The 12,793-nt window shown below is 50.6% G+C and overlaps 1 protein-coding gene across 2 annotated transcripts in view; it reads right to left on the bottom strand.

Annotated features, from left to right (window-relative positions):
- Positions 1-7,487, bottom strand: part of RAB26 (RAB26, member RAS oncogene family) — a 199,989-nt gene extending 192,502 nt beyond the window's left edge. The window contains exon 1 of one of the 2 annotated variants that reach the window (XM_024212459.2): positions 7,380-7,487. In XM_024212459.2, the coding sequence (XP_024068227.1) occupies positions 7,380-7,487 (108 nt within the window). Of the gene's footprint in view, positions 1-1,070; positions 1,253-7,379 lie in introns of those variants that run through there. The other variant, XM_024212460.2, reaches the window with a different exon arrangement.
- Positions 7,488-12,793: the final 5,306 nt, after the last annotated feature.

The raw sequence follows: 12,793 nt of genomic DNA on the forward strand, positions 1-12,793 counted from the left end.
GATTTCAGGCATTAGTTATTAAATAAAGAATGAACAGATTTTAAAAGGCACATGCTCCGAAGCAGGAAAGTTCTGCCCGTCTCAAATAAATTCTCTTTCCCTGGACTGAAGGTTGCATCATGCCTAGTGGGAGGCTAAAAAGAGGAAAATATCTCAAGACGCCATCATGTTCACACAGCATCAGGAGACGTGATTGGTTCAGGGACAGACAACGGGACTCCAAGTCTCTTTCATCCTTAGGCCAATGGCTCAAATCCAGCCGAGATAGGGTGACCAGATGTCCCAATTTTATAGAGACAGTCCCGATATCTGGGGCTTTTTTTTATATATATATATGGGCTCCTATTACCCTCCACTCCCTGTCCTGATTTTTCACACTTGCTATCTGGTCACCCTAAGCCGAGGTGAGGACGTGACTGAAGGTTGTTCCTCTGGTGGGCAATGGGACATGACTCAGCCTGCAAGTCCAGAACTGGGGGACACGTGCTCCCCATGACAACTGAGCGCCTCTCAGTGGAAAGGCCAGCCTGTTCACGCATTGCATCTCAGTGGCCCTTCAAGGCTAGCCCAGGCCCATTAGTATTGGTGATGCCTTTTGAGTTTTCACTGGCCCTGCCCATGCTCTAACCATCTGTGGGGAGGGAAGGGACTCCACCCCCTAAGACCGTCAGTCTGGTACATTCCACTAGAGCGAACCTGATTCAACAGTGCAAACACAGAGGAAAAACACATGCAGTCCCTCAAGCCAGGCAAGCACAAAGTGTGGTGTCCCCCTCCCCCTCCTCAAAGCAAACACCCAGCAACATGCCCCCTTTGGGTGGGGCTGTCCTAAAGGAGGTGGCGAAGAGACACCTGGGATGCACAGAAGACAGGACCCTCTGACTGCTCCCCATTGGAACATGGCCTTCACCAATTATCACGTGTCTTTGTTGGACTGAGTGGGGGCTTTCCTCGAACTAGAATCGGGGTTCTCCATGGAGATGCACCTTTATGCACAGGAACCCCCACGCCTGAAGCCATCCATGGCATAATCCCACTGACATCAACAACGCTTAACCCCAATTATTTACCCTTCCTTGTAGTGGAGAGCAGAACGCAGCACTACACATCCCCCCTCAGTTCTCTCATCCAGACAGGGGCAGGCTGGCGAAATTTACAGAGCATTAGTGGGTTGGGTCTTCAGTTGGTGCAAAGAGGCCCAGCTCCATTGAAGTGAACTAAAATACGCTGGTTTATTTACACAAGCTGTACTACGAAGAATTTGCCCTCCATGTCAGCAAGATACTTCCAAATAAAGTTGCTTTTCAACTGCTTCGTTGAAAGACACACTGGCCGGCCCCGGACATATATACGTGAAGCAGCCACAATCCTGGCTCCACATTAAAGAAATGGCAGCAAAACTCCAGCTGAGAGAGAACTTTGAACATCTAAGCCTGCCCAGAATGGGATTTCAAAGGGAAAACCACTGAACTTTCCCAGGGCTGTTATCTGGAAATATTACGCAGCCTGGCTTGAGGCTGCTTTCAACACCCAAGGGCAGCAAGCCGACAGCAGCATGCATGGAAAGCAGGTTCTGCCAGGGAAAAATCAAACACCAGCTGTGGCTATAAACGACAACTGGGTGAATCCTGAAAAATACATTATTTGACTGTCGACAGATGTTTGCAAATAAACACCCACCTATTTGTCCCGAGTGGATCTCCGACCCCTTGTAGGTTCCATAGCCATTCCGGCGAATGGTTTTTTTCCCTTTTCTTCTCCTCTCTTTCTTCTTTCCCCCAGTTCCTGGAGTACAACCACAGGTGTGAGCGGAGCTTGTGCAGACATACCCAAGCCAGCTTTAACCTACCTAGCTCAGGGACCAGAACAGCAAAGTCTCCCAATTAATTACCCAGGGCTCCAGGTGCGCTTACACAGCCCGTATGGATGCCCATCTTGCCAAAGCGTCACTGCTCCGGTATCCCAGCCAGCTAGATAAAGCTAGCTCAGGTATGTCTATGCAAACTGCAGTCACTCCCTGAAGTGGAGACTTACCCCCCTAGGCTCTGCTTTACTGAGCGCCACAATCACTACCTAGCGGAGCTAGTGAAAAAGGATCCGATTTTTTTTAAATGGACAAATTTTCAGAAATTCAGCAACAAAGATGTGGAAGGGGAATTTAGACATCCTTTTTTTGGGCAAATTCTTCTTCCTGATTTTTTGCCCAGCTGTAGAAGGGGTTGGCGTTGTCAGAATCGGAAGGGTGTTTCTAGTTTTGAAACAAAAAAGAAGCATAAATGATGTCTGGCCGGATTCAACAAACCTGAAGAATCAACGCCATGTACGTTTCGCTGATCTGTAACTACTACACAGTTCTATGGCCCAGCCTGTGTGTCTGGGCACCGCACAGGGAACAGCCACGTCTCCCACTCATGGTCCTTTTCCTACATCTGCTGCAGCCCCCTGTTCTAGGGTGACCAGATGTCCCGATTTTATAGGGACAGTCCCGATTTTGGGGTCTTTTTCTTCTATAGGCTCCTATTACTCCCCCCACCCCCGTCCCGATTCTTCACACTTGCTGTCTGGTCACCCTAGTCATCCCCCGCTCAGAAGCACTGGAACTAGAGGGGCAGCAGCACTCCCTGGATTGAAGCATAGGGCCCATCTTGTTCAATGGCTTTCAGCACAGCCACTATAAAAATTGTTCCAGCACCCCTGCCTGCACCTTCCCACCCTGCTCCTCTCCTGGCTTCCTCCCAAACCACCCTCCCTTCCTTCCAGGCACAGTGCAAAACCTGGGAAATGATTACATTAAGGGAAAGCCTCATGCATCAGCCCGGAGACATCGTCCAGAAGCGTTCAGGAAGCCATCTTTTTGACTGCTCTCCTCTTAGGAAAAAAAAAAAAAAGGAGGGACGCAAAAACCAGTCATCCAATCAGGAAACAGCAACGATACCATTTGGCTTCAGCAACCAATCACTCCCCACATAATCAGAGCCACGGTTAAACCAAATAACCCATAGGCTGAAGCACGTTTGCACGACGTTTGTACGGTTACAACAAACAGGTTCACAGTCATCATCATGAGTTCATGCATCATTCACAGGTAGGAGGAGAGGGTGAAAGTCAAACTGATTATTTGCTAAGAACAGGTCCCCTAGCTCACCTACATGGAGTGTCAGGATCTTGGGATGGTGGATAGCAGTTCGTTCTGAAGGAGGACACAGACCTAGTTCTGCCCCATTGGACCTGTGGCAGAATTTGCAGCTAATCCCAGGGTACTTTCCTGTTCCATACGGAGCGTTAGACAAGCACAGACCAGAAATACCGGACCACTGTCCTCCCACAGACAAGTGACATCAAAATCCTTGGCTAGTGGTCTGCTTACTTCGTGCCTTTCTCCCATTGGCCACTTGCAGGCCCAATGAATCACCGAAGGCTTGGTCTATACGCAAACTCATACCAGTTTAACTAAAGGTATGTTCTCAAACCAAGTTAGCTAAATCAGTGCATGCCCTTGTGTGGCCACCCTTGAAACCTGTTTTTTAAATGGTTTCTGTTGACTGGAAGAGCGCGTGCAGCAAAGACCCAAGAGACACCCACAATCTCTGAAGAGCTCAACACAAGACTTAATGCGCGACACCAAAATATGAGTCACACAAGAGACTGGAAATGCTTCCTCCCTTCCGGATTCCTTCCTCTAGGGCAGAGGACTGCCTACAACCTCAGCTCTGTGATTCTTCATTACTGGGGTAAATAATTCCACAATAAGAGTGAGGGGAGCTCACAAAATCCATGTGGAAAGGAGGAAGTTTTGGGACCAAAACAAATATCATCCCTTAAAAGGAGACACATTGGAGGGGCATGGACAGACCCTCTAGTCTACAAGATATCCCCAAAAGGCAGCAACTTTGTGCCTCCCGCACATAAGAGGGAGGAAAACATGTGCATCCCCTCCTTTGTCTCCCTAGGTTACTGGATCAACACCAGCTGTGGTTATGAACCACAACTGGATGAAAACCTTAGGTCAGTTTTCCTTGCAACGTTCATGGAGCCAAACTCCACTAAACGGCTACTCTTGGGCATTTACTCTCTCATAAAAATCTGGTTTCACAGCCTTGGATTCTCCTCTCTCTGGACTGCTGTCCCTTAAATAAAACACGAAATGATACAAACAGGTCGTTTTGGAGACAGGCAGGGCCCTGGTGGCAAAGGGCTGCCATCCTGGGGGCTGCCCTGAGAAATGGCAGCACAAATCTCTAACGCCGAAGAGAATTACTCACCTCTTGGTGCTGGATGGGCGTCCAGCCTTCGGGAGCTCGATCCTGGCTCACCAGCGGCGTGGCATGGTCGCCCCTAAAGAACAAGCCCTTCACAGCGGAGAGAGCGTCTTCGCAGGACACAATTGCCACTTAGAGACATGGGGTGTTTGGAAAGAATCCGTTACCACCTGTCCGGGCTGCAACTCGCCTACAGGAGGCCACAGGCTGAGCGGGCCATGGAGGCTGACCTCCCTTGCTCCCTGAATAGGTCACGTCCAGGTAAGAGCAGACACATAATGGCACGTGGGGGTTGTCTGAAGCGTGTGCTGTGGTTGCCCGTGGTTTAACTGTTCTGCAGATCAACTGAGGTCTCCAGCCTCCAGGGCTGTCACCAGCACTAAACAGACACAAAACTTTTATGTTTAAAGAGAAATATTTTCTCTGGCTGACTGTTTGGAAAGCTGGGCCTGTGCGGTGGCACGTTGAAAGGGCTCCTTGAAATTTAGCAGCAAGCCTGAGTTAGACGGGGGTGCCCATGGTGTCAGTTCTCAGCCCTGAACGGGAAGAATGCAGCTGGCAGCTGAGGAGCTGGCATACGCTACGCCAATGCACCAGGGAGCCGAAGGGCTTTGAAATGCTGAGAGAACGCAGGAAATGTGCAACTCAACAGCACGAGGCTGCCATAAGCAACGACACAGGATCTGCTGCAACGTGCTCTCCAGCTCCATCTCACCAAAGCGAGTTACCTGCTCTGCCATCAGCCGTTCTCTCGGTTTGCTGGATTCTTGTTTATTTACGTTTAATATTCAGGTAAACACTATGTCTGATGCTAATGGGGGGAGACGAATCCATTTCATTCCCTCATTATTCGCATTCGTATCCAGGCTCTGTTGACACGACGGGTTTGGAATACTGATGGGCTCAGTGAGCGGATCTTTGGCTGAGTGGCTCACGCAGCAGGTTTGTTTACAGGCTCCAGAGGTGGGGCTGCAGGAGAGCAAAGTATCCCAGCTCTGTTTGCGTGCTGGGTGTCTCACGGATAACTAGGAGATGTGTGCATTGAGAAGTGAAAGCTCTACCAGCCGCCTTTCCAAGGCGGGCTCCTTTCCCAGCCCCTCCAGCCTTGAAAGACTCTGTATTCATGCTGACCTGCTCGAAGAGCTGGGACAGTTCCCATCATCTAAGGCTTTGCTCCCACTGATACAATGATATGCCAGTGACGCTCAACCTTTTCCATACGAGGGTCCCCCAGAGCCGCCCTTCAACTCCATGTAGCAGGCTCTAGCTGGGGCTCCCCTCCCCTTTAGCAACATGGGAAGGGCAGGTGGTTGTGACCCCCGATTTCGAACCCAAGGAATACCCACTATAAAAAAGGAGGCCTTCTTTGATATCATGGATTGGGATGAGAAGTACTATATCAATACGAGATACTGCACATTGTCCCGGAACCTGTTGCCAATCGATACATACACACCTTACAAATGCAAGCACCTCTGGGGAGAAATGTAGCAGCTGTTTAAAAGGACAGTCAGGTCTAAAAATAATCATCATACGATTAAGGAAATGGAATTTCTTCCTCTCTCTTACTCGCACCACTTTAGATCACTAAAACTGAAAGAATGTTACACATCTCATTAACTAGGCACTATTTATGCTGCCTCTTTATTTTTTGTATTTTTCAGCTCAGACGAAGAAAATAGATTGGAGAGTCACAGTCAATTTCCACTAATTTCTACTCCCGAGCACTAGCACAGTGCTGCAAAGTTCTGGTTGCAAATGCTGCAAGGGAATTTTCTGGTTGCAAAAAAAGGGAGTTTCCATTGAAGTTATTTTTTTAAATATTGATAGAACTATTTTGATTGGCTGTTTTTCTTTTTTAAAAGGCTTATCATATAAAACCTAAATCTGGCGACAAATTTCACTTATCAATGTCATTGAACAGCACATGACTTCCTGGAGGGCGGCTATTGTATTAAATTAAAACAACAGGAGGAATGCAGGCACATAGAATGTAGTTACCCAAGACACTATCAGAAATTTGTGAATGAAAGAGGCTATGTGGCCCTTTAATAACCATGCGTGATCAGGACCTCTGTTTCAGATCTTCTATGAAGCCAATACTGATCAGCACTTGGGCTGCCCAGAACTGTGCTAGGACCCAGGGTCACACAGGCTCGGAGGGACAAGTATGCCCTGTGCCAGCAACATCACTTCCAGCAGTGCCCTGGTCTGCTTTGCTGGTGGGTCCCTATGCCACGGGACCAGGCCTGACTCTACTTTGCTTTTGAGATCAGCCTAAAGTGGTGTGGCTGCCGCAGCGTAACACAGACAAACAAAACACACTTTCAGATGCTGCCTCTTGCGTGTCAGAGAGCCCTTCCCACAGCTCGGGGGCTGATGCACTGCACAGACACCAGGCATATCTGAAAAGGAAGCACTGCCCTCAAGCAGACTTCGAAAAAGAACAGTGGGGAGGGTGGAGATTAAACGAAACATTCCCTCTGCCAGTATTTTCCTGTGTCCCATTCAGTGCTTAATTTGTCATGGAAGAGGTGCTGGAGCTCAAGCAATTTTTTTCCATTCAGGAAGCCCAGAGGTGCCGGGGCTAAGGACTGCCAAGCCCAGAGATGCCAGGGCTCAGCCTTGGCACATACCAAGCACTGCTCCCATTGTTAACAGCGTAGATATCTGGGTCTGAATGAGGCACTCTCCTACCCGCTGAGGTTTTCAACTCATGGTAGACCCTGCAGTGAGGTCGTATGCCTGTGATTACGACGTCACAATACACATACATCGAAGCAGCATCTTAAAACAAAAAATATGAAGCTTCTGCTTCTCCCAATCGCATTTCCCAGGCTATCACTAGCGTATGGCAATAGAAGACGCGTTTCCCCACACCCGGCGATGGCAATACATCACATTGTGACACTCCACTAGAGCAGATAAATAACTTGTGCAAAGCACATGTGTGCAACCCTGATGGTGCTTTAGCAGCAGCTGTGGAGGAAATCTTCCTCGCCCTGGAGAACTCGGAGGTTGGCATTTGCCACTCATGGAATAGTTGAATACAGGAAGGAGGGTTGGGGGGAAAGAACACAAAAAAGCGACATTGTCTAAAGCTGTTCAACAGCACCTTACCCTGAAGTCAATTCCAACCGTAGAAATGAAGCTGCCGGCCAGGAAAGCGCCATCTTTAAACCGCACCAGAAGGCAGGTTTTGCCAACCCCGGAGTCACCAACCAACATCACCTACGACAAAAAAACGAGCGCAATGCAAGTTAGACATTATTGGAAAAAGGAGGAGGAGGGTTTTCCTTAAGGGAAACCTAACTACCGAGACTGGTTCCAGCACCATAGGCCCACTGATGTTAACGGGATTACTCATGCACTCAAAGTTAAACACATGCCTCCGTGTTTGCAGGCTTGGGGCTACAGTTAGATTCACGTTTACTCAAGGCCAGGAGTGAGAACAAGTTTTCTACTTTTAAAAAAAATTATTAAAAAGAATCACATGTCTGAGATTGAAGAGACACCCCCTTGGTGTCTGTCTTTGGAAGAAAATCCCCTGCACGGATTGCTACGACATCCACGAATCTGCCTGGGCAATGACCAAATGCTGCTGTTCACATGACGCTTACAGCAGATAACTTTAGGGCCCTGGCACAAGACAGTATGTTACAAACCTCAATCGCTTTCATTAGAGAGAGGTACTCGGAGGGCTTCTGTTCTCCCTGTCTCATAACACAAAAATAAGGGGACATAAGAACAGCCACACTGGGTCAGACCAAAGGTCCATCTAGCTCAGTATCCTGTCTTCCAACAGTAGCCAATACCAGGTGCTTCAGCGGGAATGAACAGAAGAGGTGTGATCCATTTAATGAAATAGAACGGTGGTAAATGCAAAACTGATAAGAGCGACTATTTTTTCCTACCCACCATGTAATTAGACTTTGGCACTCATTGCCGCACTGCTAAGGCCAAGAATTCAGCAAGATTCCAAAAGGGACCGGTGATAGTGTGACAAGTTAATCCTTCCAAAATCTGTTCGAGACAAACCTCATAGTTCAGGATTTAAGCCAAACTCTGACTTTTAGAGACCAGGATGACACCTAATGTGGGTGGCAGATTATCCCATATCCGCTACTGTGCCGTTCTTCCGCCTTCCTCTGAAGCGTCTGGCACTGGCCGCTCTGGGGGACAGGATACGGGGGTAGATGGACCTTGGGTCTGATCCACTATGGCAATTCCTACATTACATGCAAGTCACTGGGACTGCAAGAGGAGCAAGGGTAACAGAATCTGACCCCTAGTTATTCTGGGTGTAATAAAGGTACGTTATTTAACCAGACACGCCATGTAACCCGGCAATTTTTAAAATACACATTAATAACCCTCGAAAGATCCTCAGGGCACTCTTACAAAGTACAGCCAGTATGTACGGTTTGGAGATCTTGTCCTCAAGCCTAGACGCTACACACCATTAACAGGAGCACGTGCACAAGTCAGTAACGGGGGCCCGAAAGCTTCGGAAGATCTGGGCCACGTCTCCGTTTTACAGATAGGGGAACGATAACAGTTGCACTCAGGTCTCATTCACTTCAGTGGAGCAGGACGCAGCCCAGAGAAGTCAGTGGCCCCTGAGCACCTGCAGCTTCCATTAGCTTCACTGGGATTTGTGGCTGCCCAGTACTTCTGCGGGCCTGCCCCAAAGCCCACTGAAGCGAGCCGATTGACTAGCTTTGCTTTCAGTGGGCTTTGGATCGGGCCCCGACTGACTTACTGAGGATCACTCGGTGGGGACACTGGCAAAGACGGGACTAGAAACCAGGGGTGCAATTCCAGTGGCAAACTCCCATTGACGGGGCCAGGATATCATCCTGGGAGTTCTGTGCCTGAGCGGCAGCCCATCCCCCTCCCACCCCCCCGCTCTTATTACTTAGTGTGTAACTCGTAACAGTAGCCCAAAGCATTGTGTTCCAAAAGCTGATACACGCGCACACACCCCAATGTTATACGCATTATAACCTTAAAAATGGAGCTGGTCAGGCCAGCCAGGCAGCAGATGGCTTCCTTTACAAAGATTAGCTCTCCGCAAATCAGTCTCACTTGGTGTCCTGTAATAAACAATCTTATCTCTCAGGCTAAGATAGCTGCTTGCAGAGCAGGAGGGAGTTCTGGTCTAGATTTCTGGCAAGAGGGCCAGTTCCACGTTCATTTCTCAACTGCAGACTTGGAATTCTGAGTCTGCCCAAGTGCAGGAAGTTTAGTGGGATCAGCAAAGTTCCCCCGGGGCTGTTATTCACAGCAAAAGGCAAAGCAGGACAAATCTCACTTGCACCAGTCCCACTCATTAATTGGGGACAGGACAGGAGCTTAATCTTCATAGGTTCACAGACACCGACTCGCTAGCAAGTCACTTGGATTTGGACAGATGCACTAAGTTTCTCGTCATCTTGGGCAGCTGCCAGAATGTGAGATGGGGAAGGTCTAAGGAGTCCGATTCTGATCTCAGGTTATAGGCTGACCTCACTCTATTGACCTGAAGTCAGTCCCGTTGGACACTAGTGTATTCGAGATCAGAGTGTAGCCTCTGCCTTGCTCTTCTGTACATAGCAATCATCTCTGATGAGGACTGGAGCCCTCCAGGGACTGGGAATAAGAGTCCTACAAATCAGCTCTTTATGGGCTGCGGGGCCATTCATCTCTGTCACTCGTTCAAAAACGAAGCCAGACCAAATTCAATCAGAGGCTGGTGGCTCCTGCGGGCAGCTCTTTGGCTTCTTTGAAACATCTTGGTGTTTTCTATCCAGTTCCTAACGGCGCAGGTGTCCCAGTCAGGAAAAAACACGGCAGTGGACAGTCCCTGGCCCCCTTGCTGGCCATCTCAGCAGAGGCCAAGGACGGGATGGGTCACAGAGACCGACAGCGAGAGAGGAGCCTTGCAAGCTAGAGCGGAGGCAGTTCTGAGGGAGGGAAGCTTGAGCTGCGGCTGCCTCTGCTGCACCTTTTCTGGAGAGGAAACAGAACCGTTCAGGCTCCAGGACTGCGGATGTGTCAGGAGCATTGAACTCACTTCGGCCAAAGGCAATTGATCTGTCACGCCACACACTGAATTTCAATCATGTCCTGGCCACGCAGGGTGCCAAAGGCACCGAGTCTCTTTATACACTGCGCCCAGGTTTGTACCTTGCTGCAACCAGCACTGGCTTCCACGCAGCTTGATCCTCAACGCCAGAGGGAACTGGGTTAAGGCAAGGCGCAGAGCAGGCTGGGTCATGTGAAATTACAGATTCGGGCCAAATAAAAACAGAGCGCTCCAAGGTGGGCGAACAGAGGGCCCTGTGACTGCATTGGAATTGACACTTCGATCCAGTGGTGATAGGTGCCCTAGAAATATGGAAGAGACACAGAACAGGCTAAAGGTACAAACTAATGAAATTCCATCTGCAGCAGGCAGAATCAGCACATTGCAGCTGGTTAGAGGAACACTGTCATCTTGGTTTAGAAGCCAAGTTTAGATGTTGTTAAGGGGGAACCAGAGGGTTCCAATACCTAATTGGAACAGAACGCTTTGTATTCATCATTTTAAAAGGTCAGTAGAAAAGGAGGATTTTTAAGGGGGGGTGGAAAGGGATTTGCATTTAAACCACCCGCTGGATCCCAGTCACTTGTGCCTGAGACTCAGAGAGGGAAACTGACCAATCTAATTTCACTGCTGCAGCCCAGTGATGAAGAATCAGAAGAGAAATGAGCATGTTTCGGGGTTTAGAGGCGAGTTTATCTGAACCGTGCCCCTTCCCAGTATGTTTTTCAGAGCGCTTCTCCCCCACAAACACAAAGAGGAACTGTATCTGGAGTAGCAGTCTGCACAAGAGACTGTGGGCAGGTTTTTAGTTCTCTCTTTGTACCGCACCTAGCACAGTGACTGGGGACAAGAGGCACTACCGCCGTACAGAGAATACAGATCACTTCCAGAACTCTGGAGGCAAAGGAAGAGCAGCTACTGTACACAGGGGGACACTGACTTTTTAAAGTTCCAGTGAAAGCTACAAAGATACAAGATCACAAAGGGGAACACTGCACCCCTTAATGCCATGTTCCTTATGGCATATAATTGACTAGTCATCTTGTTACCAGGCTAAGACATGAACATTTTCAGCTATTTCTTTTCAAGCACATTTTTCAGACCCATTGGGGCGGGGGCCAGGGAGGTTGCAGAAGAACGGAGCCTAGTAGGGCACCACTCTGGGAACTGCCTAACAGGGAAAGGGAAGACATGCTCCACACCCGCCCGTGCCAGCCAAGGGGGATTGCTGTACACGCTAGCACAGATGTCCAGAGTAAAATAAAGTGTAGGTGAAAAACAAAGGAAAATCTCTGCCCTGCAGGGCTCACCGCAGCCAGGGTTCTGTGCCGGGTAGGAGAACTTTTCCTGGAGCCTTGTAGGTGGAAGTCATAGCAGTAGCAGGCGAGGTGCCAGGGGTTAGGTTTGGGGTGGGGTTTTTTTTGGGGGGGGGAGGGAGACACGAAGATCTGCCCTTACCCTCTCCACTAACTCCCTTTCCCCCTGGTTCCAGGGAAACCCTCCTCTGTACCCAGCCCAACCCCCTCCCGCCCCAGCGGCTGCTAATCCATGGCTCTCAATCCGAGCTCCCGGGCTCTATTCCGCCAACAGAGTGAAGCTGCAGGGCTCGGTCCCAGCCTCGCCTTCCCGCCCGTCTCCGACCCTGCCCAGCCTCCCTGGGATCAAAGTTTACGCGGAGACTCCCGGCTGGGAAGCTGCTGATCCCCGTGCGGATCCCCTCCCTTTCCCCAACCTCCCCTGACCCATCGCCAGGGGCCTGACTGGGTGTGGGGGGGGGGGGGAATCTCTGGAGTGGTTCATTTAACATGTCCAGCCACCCCGCCCCCATCTGTACCCCGCTGCCATTCCCCCTTGGAGATGGTTTCCCCTGCTCCCCTTCTCTGCAACCACAGCCCGACCCGCCACCCTGACCCTCTGCAACCTACTCCCGGACGGGCCCCGAGTGCACCCCACTTTCCGGCACCCCGAGCCGGGCTCTCCTCCCTGGCCTCCGGCTGCAGCCTACTCCTGAACCCCGCTGGCCTCTCCTGGTCTCTGGGGCTGCCGGTTCGTTCCTCTAGCCCCCCTGCGCCCCCAAACAGCCCGCGCCAACCAACGCCGGGTCCCTGCGCCTTAAAACTTGGGGGGCAGCCTGGTCCCCGCGACCTGTGTCGGGCTCTCCCCGTGGGCCAGCGCGCTCCAAGTTCCGGGGCCAAACTCTCCCCCCCCACACACACACATATATCGCCCTGGAGTCCTCCAACCCCTCGGGTCTCCGACCCCCCTTGAATCTGTGCGCGCCAGGACCTTCCCCGCAGCAGCGGATCCGTGCACCCTGGGCTCCCCAGCCCCGGACTCGGTGCGCTCCTCCCCGGCACCCTGGTTCCCTCCAAGCATCCTAGCCCTCCCCGCAAACCTTGCGGGCTGCGCGCCCTGGCCCAGCGCCCCGGGGTCCCCTCCCCACCCCCTGGCTCGGTGCGCCCCTCCC

The sequence above is a fragment of the Terrapene carolina genome, unplaced genomic scaffold, assembly GCF_002925995.2.
Source record: "Terrapene carolina triunguis isolate 2854851 unplaced genomic scaffold, T_m_triunguis-2.0 Scaffold93, whole genome shotgun sequence".
In the NCBI taxonomy this organism is placed as follows: Eukaryota; Metazoa; Chordata; order Testudines; family Emydidae; genus Terrapene; species Terrapene triunguis.